Source organism: Centropristis striata, chromosome 17 (assembly GCF_030273125.1).
Source record: "Centropristis striata isolate RG_2023a ecotype Rhode Island chromosome 17, C.striata_1.0, whole genome shotgun sequence".
Classification (NCBI taxonomy): Eukaryota; Metazoa; Chordata; class Actinopteri; order Perciformes; family Serranidae; genus Centropristis; species Centropristis striata.
In genome coordinates this window covers 2,782,308-2,808,861 of record NC_081533.1, presented here as the reverse complement: position 1 = coordinate 2,808,861, position 26,554 = coordinate 2,782,308, and the positions used below count along the sequence as shown (strand labels likewise).

The window sequence follows — 26,554 nt, the reverse complement described above, 5'->3', positions numbered from 1 at the left end:
GTCTACTTCTCCGGCATAATTTCACCTCGAGACTCCATTTAAACTTTAAACAGTAGACACAAGTCTTGTGTATCGGTGTATTAATCCACGTTTCGATAGGTCATATCGTTTTTTAGAGGACATTTTCTAGTTATTATTCTAGTCTTGAACCAGCTGAACCACATGATTTGTTTGTTTTGTTATGATGTTAACATATTAAAGATAATGGTATATTGTGTTAAATACGTTTAGAATAAAAAGTGTTTTTCTGCAGGTAGAAAGTGTTGAAATAATGTTTCCTTCAACTCTGGTGTCGCTCTCCCATGTCACAAGTTTTACACTCCAGTGCACATGAATGTTAACTAAACATCACACACACACACACACACACACACACACACACACAGAATTTGCTAAATGTTTGACACTTCTCTCAGGTTTTGAGCATTATGGGTAGGGTCCATCTCCCATGAGTGGTCCACGAGATGACACCTCATATTTCAGGCATGACTCACCGTAAGTGTGTGTGTGTGTGTGTGTGTGTGTGTAGGAAGTGTGTGTGCAAAAAACACATCATGATTATTTAAACGTGCGAAACAGAGCATGAAGAAGGATTTTAATTCAATAAGAGCATGTGCACACACACACGTGCATACACACACAAACACACACACACACACACACACATGCATACACACTCAAACACACACACTTCTTATCTACCCAATGATCTAAAAAAATGATGAAGAAAAGAGACTTGAAGCATTGTTCTTTTCTTTAAGTATGTGGCTAAATACAATTTGTGTGTGAGAGAGAGAGAGAGAGAGAGAGAGAGTGTGTGTGTGTGTCTGTATGTGTGTGTGTGTGTGTGTGTCTATATGTGTGTGTCTGTGTGTTTGTGTGTGTGTGTGTGCATCTGTGTGTATGTGTGTGTGTGAGTGTGTGTGTCTGTCTGTCTGTCTGGTTTTGTGTCTTTATGTGTGTGTGTGTCTGTGTTTGTGTGTGTGCGTGTGTGCGTGCGTCTGTGTGTGTGTGTGTCTTTGTGTCTATATGTGTGTATCTGCATGTGTGTGTGTGTGTGTCTGTATGTGTGTGTGTGTAAGCCAGTAAGTTTCCACCAGTCCCCCCCCCCCAAAAAAAAACCCCAAATCCATCTCTTCCGATCCGTTTAATTACGTTTCTCAACAACACAACGTGACTCCAGAGCCTTCCTCCTCAGAGTGTGTGTTTATGATCAAAGTCTCTCTCTCACACACACACACACACACACACACACACACACATACACACACACACACACACACACACACACACACACACACACACACACACTCCTCTCCAAACACAGACAGGAAGAGGAAGTCTCTGAACAGGAAATGCTGGTAGGAGATGTTAGTGGATGTGTGTGTGTTTGATGATCAGTCGTCTTCAGGCAGCAACAAGCAGAAACATTCTGCTTTCGCCTTCTAATTAAAGGACAAGTTCACCAAAATATCATATCATAACATTTTATATTAAGGAACACATATTCAACATTCATTAGTTGCTTATTAGCATGTAAATAAGTAACATATTGGCCCTTAATTAGTCATTATTCAGTAGTTATTAATGCCTTATTCTGCATGGCCTTATTATACAACCAGTAAGACACCTCAATAACCTCAGAATTATTGATTATTAGTAGTAAGTAATGGCGTTGTTGTATATATTGGTCATTTTGTGTCTTCTTTATTCATTAATTAAATCAATTAAATTTAATAAAAAAATGTAATAAAAAATAATTAAATAAATAAATAAAATAAAATAAAATAAAATAAAATGTATTAATACAAATAAATTACTCAATTAATGCATCCATATGCCTTTAAATTCACCCATGGCATAGATCAATTGACAAATTCTTACATAAATACATTTTTCTCTTTTAATTTATCAATTTAATTTATTGTTTAAATTTCCTGAGTAGATATTCAATCTATTATTGATTTATGCATTTTAAATGCATTTATTGCTTGCTTTACTTCTATAATCATAAAAATTAATAGAAATAATAAATAATAACAGAAATTGATACATTTCTAAATAAAAATGGAAGGGATATAAACAAGATACGTTTTTATAGAAGTATATTAAAACAGAAATATCAGATTATTTAAATTTGTATTAATCAATAAATATAATACATTTATTTACTTTCACTTTACAACTTTGACTCCAAAAATGTTTGGAGACTGTTAATAAACTAAAATTTTATTGTATAAAAAAAATTGTGTATTTACAAAATCAAAAGTTTCTGAGTTTAAACATGAAATATTTTCTCTTTGTTCAGTTTTTAATTTAATTTATGCCACAAATAATTAGCAAATTATGACATTTTCTTTTATTTACGTTTCAGAAACGCTGCACAAAGTGATAATTGTTATCTTCATGATCCACATTGAGACGCTTTAAATAACACTTTCTCTTATCTCTTCTCCTCCTTTTCTCTCTCTCGTTTGTTTCCTCCGGTGACCTCTGACCCCGGCAGGAAAAGGCCACAATGGCTCTAAAATAACACTTCCTCCTTCCTGCCTCCAAACCAAAATTAACAGCAGAGACGAGCAGCAGCCGTCCACCGACTCGTTCCTCATTTACAGATCTGTTCCTCCTCCACACAGCAACACTTTCATTATCACCTTTCACTGGAAACACCGTGAAGGAACTGAAATTAAATTAAAGAAGCTTTCACTTTTGTTTCAACACTTTTTTTTCCCACCTTGTGGTCATTTAAACAATATTTAGTTCCAAACAAGTGATTTAATTGAACAACAGAGAAACATACGAGCAGGCATACATCACTACACTGTAAAAAAATTAATTAATTAAAAATTACAAAAATTACTGGATTTTTTACAGCGTTTTCTTGTTTGTTTTTCATCTGTAAATGCCATGAAATAGAAAGGTAAATTTCTTATATGACAAATATTTATAAACTTTTTTACAGTGTTATTTAACTGCTTAATGGTCTTGAATGTTAAATTACAGTAAATTCTATGTTTTAAAAAAACAAAGAAAATACATAATATTAAACAAATCAAACAAATCAATGATACACGTTTAAGTTGGTCGCTCAACGACTCCGAGTTGGTCTTGGTCTTGCTAGCCTGCTAACACTAGCACGCTATCGATCGCCAGCTAACGTTAACTCGCTATGATCGCCGTATCAATCACATTGCTGTTAAACAAATCAAATAAATGAATAAAGCATGTTTTAGTTGGTCTCGCTCAAAAGCCCCGAGTTGGTCTTGGTCCTGCTAGCCCGCTAACACTAGCACGCTCTCGATTGGCCGCTAACAATAGCACGCTAGTGCTAGCCTGTATCAATCACATTGCTGTTAAATAAATCAAATAAATGGATAAAGCACGTTTTAGTTGGTCTTGCTCAACGGCCCCAAGTTGGTCTTGGTCTTTCTAGCCTTCTAACGCTAGCACGCTATCGATCGCCAGCTAACTCGCTGTGATCGCCCGTATCAATCACATTGCTGTTAAACAAATCAAATAAATGAATGAAGCATGTTTTAGTTGGTCTCACTCAACAGCCCCGAGTTGGTCTTGGTCTTTCTAGCCTGCTAACGTTAGCACGCTATCGATTGGCCGCTGGGGTTAGCACACTAGCCCATATCAATCACATTGTAGTTAAACAAATCAAAAAAATTAATAATACACGTTTTAGTTGTTCTCTTTGAACGGGCCGAGTTGTTCTTGTTAGTCAGATAGCTCCACCCCCGGCTCAGCCCTAGCCCCGCCCCCTAGTCCCTGATGTAGCTGTTCACGGTTCAAGACCAGGCAGAGTTGGTGCCGCTGTGGAACCAGTTTTCCCAACTGGGAGCCCGTTCTTTGGCGGTGGAAAACCAAACAACCATTCAATACTATGGTGCACCGGCCGGGCACTGCCCCCAGTGGACAAACCCTATCAGAGGGGCTGCTTTCACTGAAAAAAAGGTGGCGTGGGCGTGACACGAGGGTAAAGTACCAGGATGTAGTCTGTTACTGTTCCTGATGGAGAACAACATCACTGGGACTTTTTATTGAGCACCAATAATCTCTTTAGCTCTCTTTGTGAACGTGTTTCACTGTTTTTCAGGTTTCCACACTGCTGCACAGATACAGCTTTCATTAAACTGTGCCTGACCTGTATGTGTGTGTGTGTGTGTGTGTGTGTGTGTGTGTTATTGTACTGAAGGTTGCAGAATATTTCATTCTGCTTGGTTTTGTTCCAGTCCATGTGTGTGTGTGTGTGTGTGTGTGTGTGTGTGTGTGTGTTCCAAATCTTCCAAATCTTCAGGGAGGCCTCCTCCTCCAGCCCGGCCCAGCTGAGAGCGATTAGTTCATTACATAACACACACACACACACACACACACACACACACACACACACACTCAGAGAACAGGGAGTGTACGTATGATGAGGTACGAACTCTGGCCTGATACTCGAACACATGAACACACACTCGGCCTGCTGCAGCCATTACAGGCTGCTCCCTGTGTGTGTGTGTGTGTGTGTGTGTGTGTTGACAGTACACACAGCTGGTCAGATGGTGTGTGTGTGTGTACACACTGGGCTGTATATACCACCATGAGCTCTTCTCTCGGTCTCTCTGCTCTTATTTTCTACTTTTGCTGCTTGGACGACATTTAGTTTCCTGATGTCAGCCCAGGTGGATTATGGGTAATGGTGTCCTCCATTAAGAGTTTTTATTTATTCATCAGTTTTTACAGCCATTGTGTCAGCATGCATTATCATTTTATGAGAGGAAGAACGCACTTTAATAATATTAATAATTCACATAAATGACTCAATTAATATATTAATATGCCTTTTTATGCACTTATTGCATTAATTAATTGAAAAAATGTGTCAAAAATGAATACTTTTGTTTTATTTACCTTTGTATAAATTCAATAAATGGTAAAAATGCAATTACTTCCACTTTAAATTGAGCATTTAATGTATTAATTTATTCATTCCTAAAATGTATTTATCATTAACCTTTGTATAAATAAAATAAATTGTAAAATTATAACTACTTCCAATTACATTTTAGCATTTTCATTAATTTATTATTTTTTTAGATGTATTTATTTTGTATAATTAAAGGTAAATAAACACAAGAGCATTTGATTTTATATGAATTGGTAAAAAAAATATTATACTGTGAATATTTATTTATTTACTTTACAATTTAATGTTGTATTTTATTTCTTAATTTTTAAATGTATTTATTTTTTATTTACCTTTGTATAAATATAATAAATTGTATCTCCTTCTCATTAAATTATTTTTTTTCTTAATGGATTTATTTCTGTATAATTTAAAAAACAGAGGATCTATACAAAGCTAAATAAACACAATAATAAAACTATATTTTTATTTATTTACAATTGTAAAAAAATCAAATCAAAATTCAAAATTTCCTATTAAATTTAGCATTTTGTTTATTAATGTAATTATCTTTAAATGTAGTTATTTCTGTTTTGCTAGAAATGCAAATGCACATTACATAAATCAATGAAATTCGATAGTGAATAAATAAATATAAAATATATAAAAGCAAAATAAAACAGAAAAAATATTTTTGTAACATTTGATTGATTAATTAATGCCTTAAGAGTATTTTTGGATGCATTTAAAGGAATATTTATTTAGTGAGTCATTTTTTTTATACATTTATTTTTGATCATGGAAGTTTTAGTTCTCCATTTACTTGATCCACATAAAAGTTGCTGTTTCAGACAGTCGCAGTAAACAATTCAACTTTTCTTCTGACCCATTTGTTCCACCTTCACTTTCCACTCTCACACACACACACACACACACACTGACTCAGACAAATAAGTGATAAAAAACAGGAAGAGAGAGTAAATGAATGAAAGAGAAAGAGTCGGAGAGGTTTGCTTTAAAAACAGACAACAGAGGAAAGTTTCCTCTGGAGGGAAAAAAGAACCAACGATTAAGGAAAATATGTCGAGGAGAGACGAGATTAGCTCAACTCACTGGCAAGGCATGCCAGATATGCAGCGTGTGTGTGTGTGTGTGTGTGTGTGAATAACTGCCTAAGCTGCTTCTTTACTGGAAAGTTAGCCATGCTGCTGCTGGACAAACAGCTTGTTCCTGAATGTTCCTGAATTTATTTGATTCTGGTGTATAAATATAAAACATTTTATCTATCTATCTATCTATCTATCTATCTATCTATCTATCTATCTATCTATCTATCTATCTAAGAATCAGCAGATTAAATTAATACTTTTACCCTGAAAAATTAACAATAAAGTCACCTTTCCTCACACACTGGGACACATACAGTACATACATACACACACACACACATACATACATACATACATACATACATACATACATACAAACATACATACATACACACACACACACACACACACACACACACATACATACATACATAGAGAACAAGCTGCAGTTTGTGTCTGGTTCCATTCAGGACACATAATCATCAATAAAAATCGGTACGTTTTTATCTTCATTTCTTTGAGACAAACAACTGATTTTAACTGGCGAACCTATAAAAACATTAGTAAAGATGAAAAAGTTGTTTCCTTTGGCATCTAAAAATCAGATACCATCCTCAAAAAACGACATGAGTGGTTTGTACAAGCAGCTTAATACTACTACTACTGCTACTATTGCTGCTACTACTACTACTACTGCTGCTACTACTACTGCTACTACTACTACTGCTACTACTACTACTGCTGCTACTACTACTACTGCTACTATTGCTGCTACTACTGCTGCTACTACTACTGCTACTACTACTACTGCTACTACTACTACTGCTACTATTGCTGCGACTACTACTACTGCTGCTACTACTACTACTGCTGCTACTATTGCTACTACTACTGCTACTACTACTACTGCTATTACTACTGCTACTACTACCGCTACTACCGCTGCTACCGCTATTACCACTAATACTACTAATACCACTACCACTGCCACTGCTACTACTGCTACTACTACCACCACCACTACCACTACCACTACTACTACCACTGCTACCGCTGCTACCGCTACTACCACTGCTACTAATGCTACTGCTACTACCGCTGCTACGGCTGCTGCTACTGCTATCGCTATTGCTACCGCTACTGCTGCTACCGCTACTGCAACCGCTATTACCGCTGCTACCGCTACTGCTACTGCTGCTACCGCTACTGCTACCGCTATTACCGCTACTGCTACCGCTACTGCTACCGCTATTGCTACCGCTATTGCTACCACTGCTGCTGCTACCGCTACTACCGCCACTACCGCTACTGCTATTCCTTTTTCGTTTGCGACCTCAAGTAGTTGTGGTAGTAATTGTGATGGGAGCAAGGGCAGAAGTCAGATAATGTATGTATGTATATATGTATGTATGTAATGTAGTATAAAGAGTGACAAAGTCGGCAACGTGAACAGTTTGAGTTGGAAGGATCGACTTTGAACCACGAAACAGCTGTTCATGTCCAGTGTGAAAATAAAAGCCAACTTTATATGTGACTTACATAATATCACATATATAAGTACATCAGGTACATATGTGCAAAAGTAAAGTAACGCAATGTGGCGCAATGTTTGTTCAACACAAAAAAAAGAAGCAAAAATGCTGCCTGAATCAAGTTACAGTTGAAAAATCTTATTTTACAGGCTGAAGAAAAAACGTTGTGTGGGTCAGATCCTCAAAAAAATCACCACATAATGATTTGAATAAATTTAATAATTAGATATGAATTAAACTCTTATTCCTTTTCTTAAAATAAAAATAAAAAAATATGATTTTGGTTGATTGACACCAGAGTCGATAAATATACCCAATTTCTAAAAATAAATAAAAAAAACAAAATCTCAACCCTTCAAATAAATTCATGAATAGAAAATGTCTATAAATTAATATATTGTTCAATTCAGTAACTTTATTTAATTATCTATATTTTTAATTTCCTGTTTTTACTATAGTTTGCTTGTATTACAGGCAGGCTGAGTAATTTATATTGGAAACCACAGCTGCTGTTTTGTTTTTTTACCATAAAACAACAGTTGTTTTTTTGTTGTTTTTTTACCGTACCGTAAAAACAACAGTTGTTTTTTTCTGTAAAAACAAGTTTTTTTTACCGTAAAAACAACAGTTGTTTTGTTTTTTTACAGTAAAAACAAGTTGTTGTTTTCTTTTTTTTACAGTAAAAACAACAGTGTTTTTGTTGTTGTTTTTTATCCTAAAAACAAGTTTTTTTGTGTATTTTTACTGTAAAAACAACAGTTTTTTTAAATGTATTTTTTTAACACTGTGTCAGATCACTTTGTGTCCAGCGGAAGCAGCAGAATGTTTAATGACTTTATGATCATAACTTTATGACTCAGAGAGTAAACAGTGATGAAACCGACAGATAATCTTCAGGCTTAATTAAAACTCTGCTCTGTAGCTGCATGTCAGCGTGTAAAAGAAACCACTCACTGTTAACTCCGACAGGCCAACAGATACTTCTTTAAGATTTATTGTTAATAAAAGCTCAAATTAAAATTGAAGTACTCACATATCGGCGCAGCTTCTTCTCTGGCGGAGACTTCCTGAGCCAGCCTTCACACACCAGCTCTCCTGCTGCTGCAGCGCTCATCCTCACCTCCACCCACTCACCTGTCGATCAGGCGCTTAAAACTTCCAATTAGTCAATTAGGAGAATCCAGGCAGTCAATCAGACTCGACCAATCAGGTGTCGAATCAGTCGATCCGGACTCAGATCACAGACTTTCAGCTGATCTTTAACTCGGTAGATCAGATTTCCGAGCATCTGAAGAGAGTTTGAAGCTGTTTAAAAGTCCTGCTGGAATAAATAAACTGGTCTGAGTGATCCTCGATTCTCCTTCCACACGTGAAGGAGCTGCTCCTGCGTCCACGGCTGAGTCACACCTCCTTCTGAGAGGGTTTCTACTTCCCAGCAGTCTCCTCTCCCCTCCTCCTCCTCCTCCTCTCTCTCTCTCTGGTTGTGCGATAACCAAACACAATGCCCCGGCTCGGACATTCCTTCTCTCCTCTCCTCCCACTTTCCCTCCTCCTCGTCCTCCTCCTCCTCCTTCCTCACTCCTCCCCTTGTGCTGCTCAGGATAACAGGAAACTCCCCCTGTGGATATGTATGCGCATGTACAGAGGTGGAGGAAGCACTGGTAGTTTTCTCACAAGCATCAGTCAAAACTGAAGCCGTTTTAACCCTTTGGAGTTTGGTATGAATGACTTAAAAAAAAAAAAAAAGTTTGTCATTCCATGCTGATTTCATATTTTTCAGCACAACCTCACCTGATTATTATTTTGTCATTTTGACTTACTGGATCAACGTTTTAAACACAAAACAGACACAAAAAATACAAAACACACGCACGAGCACGCACGCACACACACGCACGCACGCACACACGCACACACACAAAAAACATAAAACACACAAAAATTCCAAAAAACATAGATGAAAAACACTCAAAAACACAATCAAATAAAAATAAACAGATGTAAAAAAAAATAAAAAAATACAAAACACACATAAAAACACACAAGAAACACAAAAAATTACAAAAAACACAGAAAAATCACAAAAAACATGAAACACAAAAGATTGCATTAAAAATGCTGACTGCAAACTGCAAAATTCAATAATAAACACAAAAAATACAAAACACACACAAAAAAACATTCATGCATGTCTTAAAAAAACCTCCATACAATAAAATACCCTGAAAAAAAGACAATCATGGAGACATAAAACTGTCACAACAAGACACAAAAAACTCACAAATAGAAACACAGTGGCCACAAAAAAACAAAAGACAACCACAAAGAGACATGAAATTACCATAAAGAGACAAAAAGCAACCACAGAGAAACATACAGTGACCACAAAGAGACAAAACTATAAAACTATAAAGAGATATAAATGGCAATAACAAAACAAAACACAACCACAAAGCGACACAAGACAACCACAACAAGACAAAAGACAAGCGCAAAGAGACGTATAAATGTCATAAAGAGACACAAAAACAAACACAAGGAGACACAAGACAACCAACGGAGACATAAATGACCATAAAGAGACACAAGACAACCCCAAAGAGGCATAGAGTTGCCACAAAGAGACGGGAAAACAAACAAAAAGAGACACAAGACAACTACAAAAAGTCAAAAGACAGCCACAAAAAGACACAGAAGAACAACAGACACATAGTGTCCACAGAGAGATGAGTCCCGCCTACAAAGAGACTCTGAAACAACAAAAAATAAGCGAGATGATGGTGCGTCTCATTATCCTTTCATGGTGAGTTGAGACTATAAAATTGAATTATCTACTTATGGACTTCCGTAAAATCAGAGGACTCACAAGAGACAGATTACAAGAAGACGAGTGAAAACCGGTTCAGAACTGGCAGAGACATCCTGATCTTTAGACTCCTCTGTGGCCCAAGATTCATCCTACATTTCCCATAATGCAGTTCAATAGAAAAAAAAAGAAAGCTTTGTTCCTCCAGAGAAGACATTTCAGTAAAGAGCCTCACAGGGTGAATAGTCCTCTTTATAACAAGGAAGTGACAGATCTTCTGTCGGGACAAATTATATTTTACACACACTGACTTATAATGAAGAAGTGATGGATTTATAGATTAAATAATGATTGAGAGCAGATCAGAAATATTTTTTAAGGTAAATGCTGACATCTGGTGGCCTTCTCTGGGTATTACAGGATGGAAAGCAGGTTTTTCTGTATCCAGTTAACCCTTTGATGCACAACATGGGTCTAAACCAGGGGTCTCAAACTCAAATTACCTGGGGGACTATCACAATGACCAAATGAAGACACAAAATTACAAAAACAGACGCAAAACGACAGAAAAAAACTAAATCACTAAAAAAAGATACAGAATGACCAAAAAAAGACACAAAATTACTAAAAAAAAGACACAAAATGACAAAAAGACACAAAATGACAAAAAAGACAGAAAAAACTAAATTACTTAAAAAAAGACACAGAATGACCAAAAAAGACACAAAATGACTAAAAAAAGACACAAAATGACCAAAAGAGACACAAAATGAGAAGACAAAATGACCAAAAATGACCAAAAAAGACACAAAATGACCCAAAAAGACACAAAATGACTAAAAAAAGACATAAAATGAACAAAAAAGACACAAAATGAGAAGACAAAATGAATGAATGAATCAACTGTTAATGTTTCAGTTGTCAAGTTGAAGCAGGTGTTAACACTTTGTGTCCTTGGGAAAGTAGAATGTGACAAGGAAATTTGCCTGCAGAAATGAACCGTATAGAAAGTATGTGCATTGGTTTTGCAACATGCAAACAGTCCTACTCGACAGATGTGTGAACATTGTGTATACGTGGATCAGATTTCAGTTCTGAGCGTCTCAGCAGGACGAAGGGCAGAAATAAATACGACTGACGAGGTGGGTGTCTTTTAAAATGATCTTTTGCTTTATTCATTGTTCATTCATTATATTTGACTTACTCAGGGCCGCAACTAAAAATAGTTTTATTATCAATCAATCTGCCAGTTACTTCATTGACTAGTCATTTTGTTTATAGTGACAAAACATCTCAGAGCCCAAGATGACATGAAATGTTTTGTTCTCTTGATGGCAATTCTACGCCTCTTTGTGGTTGTCTTTTGTCTTGTGTCTCTTTGTGGTTGTATTGCGTCTCTTTGTAGTTGTTTTGTGTCTCTTTAAGGCCAATTACGTCTCTTTGTGGTTTTCTTGTATCTCTATGTAGTATTTTGTCTGTCTGTGATTGTCTTTTGTCTCCTTGTGGTTGTCTTGTGCCTCTTTGTAGTTCTTTTTTGTCTTTAAATAGCCATTTATGTCTCCTCGTGGTTGTCTTGTTTCTCTTTGTAGTTGTTTTGTGTCTCTTTAAGGCCAATTACGTCTCTTTGTGGTTGTCTTGTGTGTTTTTGTGGTTATTTTGTGTATTTTTTTATGACCATTTATGTCTCTTTGTGGTTGTCTTTTGTCTTGTGTCTCTTTGTGGTCATTTTGTGTATTTCTATGGCCATTTATGTCTCTTTGTGGTTGTCTTGTGTCTCTTTGTAGTTTTTTGTCTGTCTATGGTTATCTTTTGTCTCCTTGTGGTTGTCTTGTGCCTCTTTTTAGTTGATTTGTGTCTCTTTAAGGCCAATTATGTCTCTTTGTGGTTGTCTTGTGTGTCTTTGTAGTTGTTTTTATGGCCATTTATGTTGTCTCATGTCTGTTTGTGGTTGTCATGTTTCTCTTTGCAGTTGCTTTGTCTTTTTGTGGTTGTCTTTTGTCTCCTTGCGATTGTCCTTTGTCTCTGTAGTTCTTTTTTGTCTTTAAATGGCCATTTATGTCTCCTTGTGGTTGTCTTGTGCCTCTTGTAGTTCTTTTTTGTCTTTAAATGGCCATTTATGTCTCCTTGTGGTTGTCTTGTGCCTCTTGTAGTTCTTTTTTGTCTTTAAATGGCCATTTATGTCTCCTTGTGGTTATCTTGTGTCTCTTTGTAGTTGTTTTTTTATGTCTTGTGTGTCCTCTGAGTTGTCTCATGTTTAGTCGAGGATGTGCTTTCTTTCTTTCTTTCTTTCTTTCTTTCTAACTTTCTAACTTTCTAAGAATTTAAGGATTCTTAAATTTTTCCATTTTGCTTTTTGAACTCTAATCTTAATCAGTTAAACTACAGGCTACTGGCATTGGTCATTTTGCTTGTTTGCACTGCATTCATGTATTTACATTTTCTATTTTTCTATCTTGTCTTCTTCTCTTCCAGATATGGCGGTTAACTCCTCCTCGTCCAACGACTCCCTTCTTCATCCTAACGGCCCTTTTAACATGGATTGCCTCCTCACCAGACCGAGCTCCTTCATCATGGCATCATTCAGCATCATCAGCATCCTCGTCCTCCTCCCTCTCTCCATCCTCATCATCTGCCTTGGTCTCCAAAGATGGCGTCAACAGCGCTCCACCTCTGCAGCAGCAACGTCGAGTCACTCGGACATCTTCAACTACCACATGGTCGCCATGGAGCTGATTGGTGCTTTGGGGCACACACTGACCTTCAGTGGGATAATCTACAGGCGTAATGTCAATATACTCTATGCTGGGTACTATCTTTGGGCCTTCACTTGGTATGGAGAGACGTTCTTTCACGTCCTGACCTGTGTGGAGCGCTACCTGGCTGTTGTTCATCCCGTCACCTACCTGAGCCTGAGAGGAGAGAGAGGGATCAGAATCAGAAACATCACCATCGGCTGTGTTTGGCTGCTTTGCTTTGGAGGAACATGTGGGATTATTATCGATGGTCCCTCCATCTTCCTAGATTTCTGCTTGATGGTGTTCTGCTTCATCGTCATCTCCTTCTGCAGCCTTTCTGTTCTCTGCGTTCTGATTCGTCCAGGGCCTGGGGAACAGGGCGGGAACAGGGGGAGAGTCGACCAATCAAAGCGCAGGGCTTTCTACACCATCTTAGCCATACTGGCAGTGCTGTTAATGAGGTTAAGTGGGAGTCTGGTCGTTGTTGCTTTTCTTATATTAAGGGGAAGAGTTGATTGTGTGATGGTGGTGTGTGACCTTTGGTATAATCTCCCCAGCAGTCTGGTGTTACCTGTGCTGTTTCTGATCAAAGCAGGAACATACGAACGCTAAATGAGGATACGAATCAGATATAAACATCAGTTGTCTATTTAACCATCTGCATTCCACCCCAGTTTTTGGGTTGATATCATTTGTTGTTACACAGATTTGGTTCTATTTTGGATCCACTTTTATTATCAATCAATCCGCCAGTTACTTCCTTGACTAATTGATTATACATTTTGTTTATGAAGTGACAAAACATCTCAGAGCCCAAGATGACATGAAATGTTTTGTTGTCTTTATGGCAATTCTTGTTATCGTTATTTTGTGTGTTTTTATGAACCTGGTCTCACAGAAATCCGTGAAATAGCCACGGATTTCGCTTAACTCAAAATCTGTGGAATAGCCACGGAATCGTTCAAATTTCCGTGAAACTGACACGGATTTCGCTACAATGCAAGTTAAAGGCAGTCATATCCCGTGGCTATTCCATGGATATTTGTTCCTATTGGTTTGTTCCAAGTCACGTGACTTTCAAGGTTCCGGCGGTCAGAACAAAAAACATGGCAGACAGTTCTCTCATTTTTAGTGAAAAAAATAATATTTTGACTTTGTTTCTGCATAAAAATGGATTTTGATCACATTTCTAGTGAGAAATATATGTTTTATTTTCTAAATATTCACTCAGTGAATGTACATAATCACTTTGTGGTGAAGATCTCGCCAGAAAAATATGACTGTCATTAACTTGCATTGTAGCGAAATCCGTGTCAGTTTCACGAAAATTTGAGTGATTCCGTGGCTATTCCATGGATTTTGAGTTAAGCGAAATCCGTGGCTATTTCACGGATTTCTGTGAGACCGTGTTGGTTTTTATGGCCATGTCTTGTGTATCTTTGTAGTTTTTTGTCTTTTTGGGGTTGTCTTGTGTCTCTTTGTTGTTGTCTTGTGTCTCTTTGTAGTTGTTTTGCGTCTCTTTAAGGCCAATTATGTCTCTCTGTGGTTGTCTTGTGTCTCTTTGTAGTTGTTTTGTGTCTCTTTAAGGCAAATTATGTCTCTTCCTGGTTATTTTGTGTCTCTTTGTGTTTTTTTTTGCCTTTTGTGGTTGTCCATTGTCTCCTTGTGGTTGTCTTGTGTATCTTTGTAGTTTTTTGTCTTTTTGGGATTGTCTTGTGTCTCTTTGTCGTTGTCTTGTGTCTCTTTGTAGTTGTTTTGCGTCTCTTTAAGGCCAATTATGTCTCTCTGTGGTTGTCTTGTGTCTCTTTGTAGCTGTTTTGCATCTCTTTAAGGTAATTTATGTCTCTTCATGGTTGTTTTGTGTCTCTTTGTGGTTGTTTTGTCTGTCTGTGGTTGTCTTTTGTCTCCTCATGGTTGTCTTGTGTCTCGTGTGATTTGGTTTTAAATTTAACCATATTCGACAACTTGAGAATTAATTTTAAAAAATGGTCAACAATCCCTCAAGAAAACCACATCAAGACACAAAGACCTTGAAGAACACCAAAGAAAGGCTGTTAGTTGGTTTTAAAAATGTTTAACATCTTGGAGATTTATGCAAGAATGACATTTTTGGCGATTTTGATGGTGACCACTTGTGTTGTGCTGGGAAACCCTCTTATTATCAACATAAGTAAGAAAGCCATCCATCCTCTGAATGCTATAGATCTCTAGTTTTTGGTTGTAAAGTTTCACGAGGCTGTGATTATCCAATGATATCAAATATATGCAATTACATTACTGTTAAAAACTGCACGACATCAGCATAAAGTGGGCATGTCTGTAAATTCACATATCTTGAGGTCAAAGTCAAACTGCTTCGAAGAGGGCCATGTCAGTTTATAATATCCTCTCTGTAGTCTTAGAATTAAGAGTTGAATTGCTACTGCGGGGAGTAACATCATCACACATGAAAAAAAAATGGGCTTAATGAATCCACAAAAGTCTCAGCTTTCCAGTGATACCCAATTTATGCAACTCACAGATTGTCTCGGATTCCCAGGATGCATATTCAAAAACGGCTCTTCTGAGTGTTCCAAAGTCAAAAGTAAAATTCAAAGGAAACCAGACTTTTGCTGTCAGAGCTGCCTGAATGAAATAAGGCGCGCAGAGTCTGTAACTCAGGGGTCTCAAACTCAAATTACCTGGGGGCCGCTGCAGTCAGTATCAAAATGACCAAAATTACAAAAAAAAGACACAAAATGACTGAAAAAACACTAAATTACTTTAAAAAGACATAAAATGGCAAAAAAATACACAAAATGACCAAAAAAATACACAGAATTACCAAAAAGACACAACATTATTTTAAAAAGACACAAAATTATTTTAAAAAGACACAAAATGACACAAAAAAAGACACAAAATTACCAAAAAGAGACACAAAATTACCAAAAAAGGCACCTTCCACACACAACAGGGTAAAGTGCCATTCATATAAAACTCACATTAAACTTTCATATCAAGGTGGGGGCCACAAAATATCGTCACGAGGGCCGCAATTGGCCCACGAGCCGCGAGTTTGAGCACGAGCCGCGAGTTTGAGCCCAATGCTGTCACTTATTTTAAATCACTTCTTAAAACCCACTTTTATAGACTAGCTTTTATGTAATGATTCCAATTTTACTACTCCTTTTACCTTCTGTACTTTTTACTTTTTTCCCTCTTTTTACCTTCTAATTCTGTGTTTCTGAGAATGTCTTGTAATTGCCCCTGCTCTGTCTTTTATTGTTTTTCTTTTAATGGAAGAAATGTTTTGATTATCTGCTCTCTGTCAAAGCACTTTGAAAGCTGTTGTTTTTAAAAGATGCTATATAAAAAACGTATATATATTATTAGAAATAATGGGCCAAAACAACACATTTTACTGCAGAAGAAAAACTGTGTGGTTGGAAGTTGTGGCTTGGGAGAGGGGCGCCTGGAATGCCCTGCTTTTCCTGCTGCCCTCGCGACCCGGCCCCCAATAAGCAGAAGAATAAAGCGGGCATGTCTATAAATTCTTGAGGTCAGAGGTCAGAGGTCAATAGGCCTTGGAGTGGTATTTATATGATATATACTATATATCCTGTAACCTCAGAATTGAGAGTTGAAATGTCCATTATGGATTGAATCCACAAAAATCTCAGCTTTCCAGTCATACCCGATTTATGCAGTTCACAGACTGTTTAGGGACCAGTGTGCATAAATATTCAAAAAGAATAGGTCAAAATTACACATTTGCACTGCATGAGAAAAAAACTTGCATAAAGTGGGCATGACTTTGAAGTGAAGGGGCCACTTTGAAAAGTGCCATGTCAGTTTTTCCCTTGTTAGAATATAGACTTATTTTGTTTATATAATACATAATATATTGTGTCTGTAGCCTTGAATTGATCAACTAGATCATTATATGAGACACAAAGAATGATGGTTTAATTTGTGTGAATATTAGTTATAAAGATGTTTTGCTTCAATTATTTACCTAGAAATAAATTAATTTTGTGAACTGATTAACTCGGCTGTAATTGTGGTTATTTGCACAAAAAAAACACAGTCATATTTTATCTGCAGGCTCATATTTAAATGATGTATCACAGACAGCCACTCTGGGTTGGATTTCTTTATCTGATTTGAATACACAGCATTCATGTGTTACTTAAACTGATTTGAATTCTATCATCTTAATGGACAAAACATGTCAGAAATACATCATTAATGGATTTGTTTTCATAGTTGACTGGCTGATCAGTGGAGTTGATGTGGTATGTGTATTTTTTATGTTTGTTTATGATCATTTGTCAGATTGAAGCAGGTGCAAGTGTTAATACTTAGTGTCCTTCCAAAAGTCGGGAGCAGAACAGTCAAAATTTGCCTGCAGAAATTAGCCGTAGGAAAAGTATCACAAGGTCTGGATTGGTTTTGCAATATGCAAAAAAAACTCCACAGTCCTGGCTCACCTGTAAACCACACACACACACACACACACACACACACACACACACATTAATGTGTTAATATACTTGGATCAGATTTCAGTTCTGAGCCGTCTCAGCAGGATGAAGGTCAGAATAAATCCGACTGACGAGGTGGGTGTCCTTTAATCCTTCAGTTATTAATGTTAAGAGCTTCAACATATGATTATTTTTATTGTCTATTAATCTGCCAATTCCTTCATCGACTTATTGATTAATTGTTGAGTGCCGAAACTTCTCAGAGCCCAAGATGTCGTCTTCAAATGTTTCGTTTGACCAAAAAATGCAAAACCCAAAGATTTAGAACATTTACAAAGATATAAAACAGCAAATTCAGAATAACTGGAGCAAATAATCAGTAAGAAAATAATTGCCAGCTCCACTACTACTAATGAAATTCACTGACTTCACTGTATTTTGGGGCGTAAATATAAGTTAATAATAATAACAAGATCTTGCTTTTTATTGAGAATCGGGGGTTGTGGGTGGTGGATGTTTAGGGGGGGATAGCAGGTCAACAATAAATGCCACATAAAAGTGTAAACATAATCTGAAAGCTAAGAACCTGAAGATTAATTTGAGATGCAGCTCAAGTTGTTCTGGTCATAAATCTCTAATAATAATAACTTCCCTCATCCATTAATTAAACCTTTTTAGGTGTTCAATGGTTCAGAACATTAATGTTTGGCTTTTCTTGACGTCCGTTTTCAATGCTCAACTATGTCCAATAAGTTGTTGCAGCAGTTTTTAGGTTGATACCATTTGTTACACACATTTTGTGCTGAATTGGGCTTTTTCATTATTTAGAGAAGGGATAGAATGTTCAAAAATTACTCCAAAATATTACATAAATACACCAAGACCTTGAGGAACACCACGCTGTGATTTGGTTTTGAGACATTTTAGAGATTCCTGTATTTGCAGGCGATTGTATGGCCCTTGTGTTGTGTTGCCTGCTGAGAAACCCTCTTATTGTCAATATAATGTGTATATATCCTCTGAATGCTCCAGGTCTCTAGTTGGTGGTTGTAGAGATTCATGAGGCTGTCATTATCCGAGAGGTCACAGCAGCTCATTTTATACACTCAGTTTGTTTTTCCAGTGGTGGAATGTAACTGCACAAATATTCACATAAAATGGGCAAAAATAACACATTTAATGCATGAGAAAAACGGTGTGGTTTTTGCCCCAAACTGCATGTCATTCGCATAAAGTGGGCAAGTCAGTAAAGGGGACACTCGTGGGTATGCATAGAACCCAATTTACATTCAGATATATTGAGCTCATGGGACCCCGTTTTGAACTAAAATCACAACACTTTAATAAAATTGGGTTCATTGAATCCACAAGAGTCCCCGTTTTCCAGTCCGACCCGATTTATGCAACTCACAGTTATTTTGCAACTTATTAGAGTTTTTTCTTCATGACATTTTGTCCTACTCTCTTTGTTTTGTCTTCTTCAGGGCTTCATCATGTCCGTCAACATGTCCACCAACTCCTCTTCCTCCCTCGCTCTCTCTCCTCCTCCTCAGTCGTTCAGTCACCACGCCTTCACCGTCTGCTTTTACGCCATCCCTCCAAATATCATCTTCGCCTCCTTCACCGCCACTAGCCTCCTCCTCCTCCTCCCTCTCTTCCTCGCCATCCTCCACCTGGGTCACCAGCGATGGAGGCGCCAGCGCTCCGCTCCAGCCAGCCACTCGGACGTCATCACCTACAACATGGTTGCCATGGAGATGATCTTTCTGGTCGCGTCGACGTCCTGCTGCTTCTGCTTCCTCTTCGACCTCCTGAAGGTGATGCTGGTGACGGCCCACCTCTTCCTCATCACCTTGTGCGGCCGGATGTCCTTTCACATCCTCACCTGCGTGGACCGCTACCTGGCGGTCGTCCACCCCGTCACCTACATGCAGCAGAGGCAGGGCAGCGGCGTCACAGTCAGAAACATCAGCATTCTGTCTATTTGGCTTCTGGCCTGTGCAAAGATGAGTCTCATTGCAGGATACTCTCTTGATGTCATTATCATCGTGTATTTCATCCAACAGGCTTTCTCCTTAGCCGTCTGCTCTTTCTGCAGCCTGTTTGTGCTCAGAGTTTTAAAGCGTCCAGGCCCAGGGGGCGGGGACAGGGCCAGGGTGGACCAATCAAAGCAGAGGGCTTTCCACACCATCACAGCCATAATGGGAACGCTGCTGTTTAGGTTTGTGGGGACTCTGGTTCTCACTGCGTTATACTCCTCACCGCTGATCAGCCAGGAGCACCAGTGTTTCCTGATTTATTCCAGTTTCTGGTTCTGTGTGCCGAGCAGCCTGGTGTTGCCGCTGCTGTTTCTACACAGAGCCGGAAAACTACCGTGTTGTAGGAGCAACACTGTGTCAGGGCAGGGATGAGCATACATAAATCACACTCAGGTGGATTTAGAATAGACAAAATAGTCAAAGAAGTAGAAAAATAGTTGGTTGGTTAACCCTTAATAGGGCACTCATACCTACTGTATACTCACACTCATGCAAATTCCAAATTTCAACCCTAGAGAATACTGGAGGATATTACATACAGCCAGAATGTGTAAAAAAACATATGGACCCGGGGGAGGGGGGTCATATTTTGAGAAAAAAGTTTACGAGATTAAAATGGCAAATCTACGAGAAAAAATGTGCAGATTTATGAGATTTAAAGTGGCAAATCTGCAAGAAAAAAGTTGCTTTTTTCCCCACTTTTTTCTCGTAAATCTGCAACTTTTTCGCGCATATTTGCCACTTTAAATCTCTTAAATCCCCCCTTAAATTTATTGCAATGAAATCACAGCAAAATCTGTTTATTTTTGCTTCATGCCATAGCTGCAGTCATCTAGTTACTGGAAAAGGCGGTAAAATTCATTGAGCTGTATCTAATGATATTATTAATCCAGGTGTTTGATTGGTGCATCTCCAGTGACTTCACACAAATAATCCATTTAAGGCCAATAAATTGTAAAGTATTTACATTGCATTTGGTATGAACATGCTAGTCTCAACACTATAAGCTCTAGTCATGTTAACATCCTCTATAGCAAGAATTTAACCTAAAATCAGCAAAACAACATGAGATTTAATGCATGTTTCCATTCACAGAATATAAAGATGAATGATGCTTTTCTAAGTCTTTCCACTGCAAAAAAACAAATATCCTGAATGTTGACTAAAAAAGTCCTCACATCCTTTAGCCTTCAGCTGCACAACAACCTCTGATCACATGGTCTGAATTTGCATTTGATGTCTTTTATCAATTTTCCAAATTATGCTGTTATAATGTTATATTTTTTGCTTTCATGTTTGGTTGTTGTTGCTCTTTTTAAAAAATATATATTTTTTATCATTTTAGTTTCCATTCATTCATTTATTTATTCATTCTTCATGGAAAGGTTTAATGGATTGATTTTTTTTTTCAAAGCGTTGTGAAGAAATGAAATACCACATATTAAAAGTTGACTTTACATCAATATAACAACATGTAGTCTGGTCTGAACAGTAGTTTATAATAGCTAATATCTCAATTTGTTGTAGTTTTGTGATATGTAACGGGGGTCTAGGGTTAGAAAAAAGGTTTCAGAGACTGGAAAGCAAAGGCACAAAGAGAGAGAGAGAGAGAGAGAGAGAGAGAGAGAGAGAGAGAGAGAGAGAGAGAGAGAGGGAGAGAGAGAGGCGACTGGCAGAAAGGTCTGAGGACCTCTGGTGGACGGGGGAGGAATGGCAGCTCCAGAGATTAAACTGACAGTGAGAAGAGTTTGGAGACAGAGACTAAAGGAGAGGCCAGGGGCATGATGACGTTTTTGAAATGCAGCTTTGTTTATTCGCTCTAAACCAGCTGATGGAAACATTCCTAATTTACATTTTCTTTAATGCAACATTTCAGAATTTCGCTTCAAAATTCACTTCGAAACATGACAACTGGTGACTTAAAAAGGGCTTATTTCTCTCCTCAGTTCCAGCAAAAAATGTATAAACAGATGAGAAACTAAGGAGATGGTAGGTATTGTTGACTTGTTGGCTGGAACATGGACCTGTGGTCATAGACTTCATGTGTCAACTAGCATTCAGAGACTCTGTTCCACGTCTTTTAGCAGGAAAAACTCAACAAAACCTGTGTGTTGATATACACTGATGAGATTTGCAACTGTTACAAGTAGAAGTTTTTGTGTGCTTTCATTAAAAAAGATGATATATCTTTATATCTCTCGTGTCTCTGAGTCTGTGGTGAAGTTTTAGATGTCATAAAGTCATAAAGTCTGTGGAAGGAAAACCAAAACGGGACATTTGGTTACAGAGATTTCCAGTATTAAGTATCAATTCATAAACATGATACCTACTGATGCTTTGTGACATGCAAAAGAGTTAATCTTCATACACGCAAAAGAACCTGCATGCACTCACACACACACGCACACACACACATTAGTATTTATAGAGAGATATAGAGACGTGCAGCCACTGCAGAGACTCAGCAGACTGAAGCTCACGGAGAATCACAACTGAAGAAGTGAGTCTGTTCTTTAGATTTATACGATTTTTCTGTTTCTGTGTCTCTTATATACGGTGTTCTCTTATATATTGATAGAAATTATACATTATATATAATTATATGAATATTAAATGTAATTATTCCTTAAAGTGGTCTAGGTGTTATATTTTTATTATTATTATTTTAAAAATATAATAATCCAAAAGTTATTCTATTTAGAATTAAAATTATAACCACCTATATAAATATATTTATATATACAGAGAGAGAAAGAGAAAGAGGGAGAGAGAGAGAGAGATAGGATGATATATCATTAGAATTTATGTGATATATATGGGCCTATATACATACTATTTTAAATTGTATTTATATATATAAATAAAATTTAAAAGAATATGTATGTATTCTACTTTTGTTTTAATGGGTGAAAAAAAATATATAAATTAAGTTAAAAAATAAATAAATAAAATAAATATATATATATATATATATATATATATATATATATATATATATATATATATATATATATATATATATATTCTAATAATGTACTTCTAATAATGATAATAATAAATAATAATATTGAGGTCCTAAAATAAAAAAAGAATGTAAGTTTTGTCTAAGTTTCAGTCTAAACCACTCTACCCATGATGATTATTATTAACGTTTTATGTTATATTTTATTGACAATTAAACACTAATGTAATGCACAAAAAAAAATAAAAAAAATTCTAAAGCTATGAGGCCAAAATGTTACTGGATACCCTTAAAATCCTTGTTATGCAATACAATTTTAAATGTAGTTTCTGTTTATTTTCCTCATTTCCACTGTGTCTCATGTAGACTTTGTCACTTTGTCCTCTCCTCCTCCTCCTCCTCCTCCTCCTCCTCCTCCTCCTCCTCCTCCTCCTCCTCCTCCTCCTCACACCTTCAACAGAGATGATGTATAACTCCAGGAACGCCTCCTTCCATCCTCATCCGTCCATCTTCTCCTGCTTTGACCTCACCTTCGGCTTTTACATCTTCTTCTCCTTCGCCATCGTCTACATACTCCTCATCCTCCCTCTCTGCATCCTCGTGCTCTACCTGGCTCTCCGGCGGCGGCGCTCCACCTCGGCGGCGAGCCACTCCGACCTGTTCACCTACCACATGGTGGCCAGCGAGCTCCTCGGCATCGTCGGCTGTGTCTTCTTCCTCTGCGGCTCGCTGGCCAGCCCCTTCCAGCTGATGCTGACCGGTTTGCACCTTTTCTCGGCCGCTACCAGTGGACAGATTTCCTTCCACATCCTCACCTGCGTGGAGCGCCACCTGGCTGTGGTCCATCCAATCATCTACCTGGGGCTGAAGAAGAGGGGCGGGGTCAGAATCAGAAACGCCACCATTGGGTTCGCTTGGCTGCTTCTTTTCGGGTTGTTCGGCCTGTTCGTCGTGCAAACCAGCGTCATTCCATATTTCGTGATCTCTGCTTTCGCCCTGGTCGCCGTCTGTTTCTTCAGCCTCTCCATCCTCCGCGCTCTGATTCGTCCAGGGCCGGGGGAAGGGGGCGGGGCCAGGGAGAGGATGGACCGCTCCAAGATGAGGGCCTTTCACACCATCTTGGCCATAACGGGGGCTCTGTTGTTGAGGTTTGGGGGACACCTGGTTGTTCTGTCAGTGTACAGCTCTGTGGCGGTGAGTGCGGAGGTCCGTTGCGGGCTGCTGTTATCAGGAGCCTGGTTCAGTCTGCCCAGCAGTCTGGTGTTACCTCTGCTGTTTCTGCAGAGAGCCAGAAAACTGCTGTGCTGCCAGAAGAACCACGAATCAGGACAATCGTCAGAGTAGCTTTGCTTAATTTGACTTAACTTGGTGATTAGAAGGTTAAAGTCCAATGCATTCTCTTCATTTAGCAAGAAGAATGAGATCATGAGAGTTGTTCTTCACATCGTCACTGCAGTCTGTTTCTGCCAGTGTTCATTGTTTAACCCTGTGGAGTCTCCAGAAGCTCCAAATAATCCAGACTTGTTGACTCCATCCAGACTAGAAAACAAAGCAGCCCTACTGTAAATTTACCTCTAAAGTTCTGGCTGTAAACTCCATGAGGCCAGTTTCAGTTTGATGATGATATACCAAGTAAAACTGGAGACAAGCTCAAATAGATTTAGTATCAAATGATAGAACTGGACGGAACCCTCTTATATGTTAGATTTGACACCTTTGGTCACATTTGCAACATTTAAAATTCTTTATTGAGCATTATAGTGTTTTGAAAGTAAAAGACATATCACATTTTATGTTGGAGTAAAGGACTAAAAAAGACACAAAATGACCAAAAAAAGACACAAAATGACCAAAAAAAGACACAAAATGACCAAAAAAGACACAAAATGACAAAAACAAGGACACAAAATGACCAAAAAAAGACACAAAATGACAAAAAAGACACACAATGACCAAAAAAGACACACAATTACCAAAAAAGACACTAAATGACCAAAAAAAAGACACAAAATGACAAAAAGACACAATGACCAAAAAAAGACACAAAATGACCAAAAAAGACACAAAATGACAAAAAAAGACACAAAATGACCAAAAAAGACACAAAATGACAAAAAAAGACACAAAATAACTAAAAAAAAGACACAAAATGACCAAAAAAGACACAAAATGACAAAAAAAGACAAAAAAAGCCACAAATGACCAAGATCGACACAGAATGACTTACAAAGACACAAAAACACATGAAAAGGGTTAAAAAAAAATGGACAAAAAGCCCTATAAGACTTCATAGAGTTAACAGCTTCAGAGAGAAGTGTGGGTGTAAATGTCCCAGTTAAAAGGTTGGGTTGATGTCTGGTTTGCAGATTGTTTGTGTGTTTTTAACTAACAAGTGACATGCAGAGGCAGATAGACAGGCAGCTGTTTTAAAGTTGTGGCTCATTTGAATCCTGTCAAACAGCCACTTGATGACATATGACGTGAATAAGCACTTTTCTCCAAGCCAGACTTCATTATTTATAATATCTAATAAAGAAATATACAATAGATATCTTTTTAGAGGAGCTAGGCTACTTTATGTTCCTTTCAGCAGAAAAGCTGAGTCAGTCTCACTAGGATCCACTTTAGTTCATTTTATGTGTGTGTGTATAAATTGTTCACTTATTATTTGTTATTTATTAGTTTGTTGTCTTTTGTTGTTGTCACTGTACGGTGAGTTTGAATAATAAGAAAGGCGCCTATAAATACATTTTATTATTGTTATTATTAACACCTTCAGGATAAACCACCTGATTCAAATGTTATCAGATGATTAAATGGGCCTTATTGGCAGTTATCAGCCCATAAATATATATATATATATATATATATATATATATATATATATATATATATATATATATATATATATATATATATATATATATATATATATATATATATATTACTATGGTGTAAAAAAAAAAAAATTAAAAAAGCCTGAAAAAACAGCAAAAGTTTCTAAACACTTAAGGGCAAATTTATTAAAAGTCATTTTTCAGAAAAATACAGATAAAATACAGCAAAAATCTGTCTTATAAAGTAGTTAATAATAAAACATTTTTTACTTAATTTTGCTTTAATATGATGGTGTGTTTGAAAAGTTTTGCTGCCAGACTTTTTACTGTCCAATAAATGAATAAAGTTAATAAAGTTCTGATGGAAAATAACAGAAAATTGCCTTAATGTGTGTTTGTTTTTTCTCCCAAAAATTGATTGTAATTTAAGATTCAAGACCAATTAATAATTGAATAACACTGAAAATAAAATCTATAATGTCCCGTATATATTAGTTTCCAGTTTTCAACTTTCAAGTTATGGCCAATATTTGTAATAAAAGTATTTTTCCTTTATGTCATTTGAAACTGTCAGAGGTTCTGCATCTGTGAAGGAGACAGATGATGAACTGCAATGCAAAGTGGATGAGATGTGTTTACTGGTTATACAACATGCAAAACACACACACACACACACACACACACACACACACACTCTACATACATCAATATATTATTGAACCCAGCTGGTCACGGTTCAAACACACAGCAGACAGAAGAGAAGAACCTAAAAACTTCGGACAAAGTGAGTATTTTTTATTTAATGATCTTATGATAGACATAATTTAACGTTTGGCATCTTAAATAATATCAAAGTAAAAAAAAAAAAAAATATATATATATATATATATATTTTATACTTTATATAATACATTATATATACTTTATATATACATAACTATATATACATAACTATATATATATATATATATATTATATATATATATATATATATATATATACATATATTATATATATATATATATATATATATATATATTATATAAATATATATTTTTTATTATGTACTTCACATGTTCATGAAATAATTTTATATTCAAATAAATGTGGCTGTTGTTGGATCGCTGTGATGGTGCATAAATGTTCCATCTCCTATGAATGATATTAA

At 36.9% G+C, this 26,554-nt stretch overlaps 2 protein-coding genes across 2 annotated transcripts in view; both read right to left on the bottom strand.

The window, feature by feature from the left end:
- The window catches only part of LOC131989476 (GRB2-associated-binding protein 1-like), a 26,893-nt gene extending 17,808 nt beyond the window's left edge, over nt 1-9,085 (bottom strand). Inside the window, exon 1 of the mRNA XM_059354711.1 lies at nt 8,575-9,085. Within this exon, the coding sequence (XP_059210694.1) occupies nt 8,575-8,655 (81 nt within the window). The 5' untranslated portion in view covers nt 8,656-9,085. The remainder of the gene's footprint in view (nt 1-8,574) is intronic.
- Nucleotides 1-26,554, bottom strand: part of LOC131990124 (zinc finger protein 721-like) — a 463,174-nt gene that overhangs the window by 247,190 nt on the left and 189,430 nt on the right. The gene's annotated exons all lie outside the window — the stretch shown is intronic.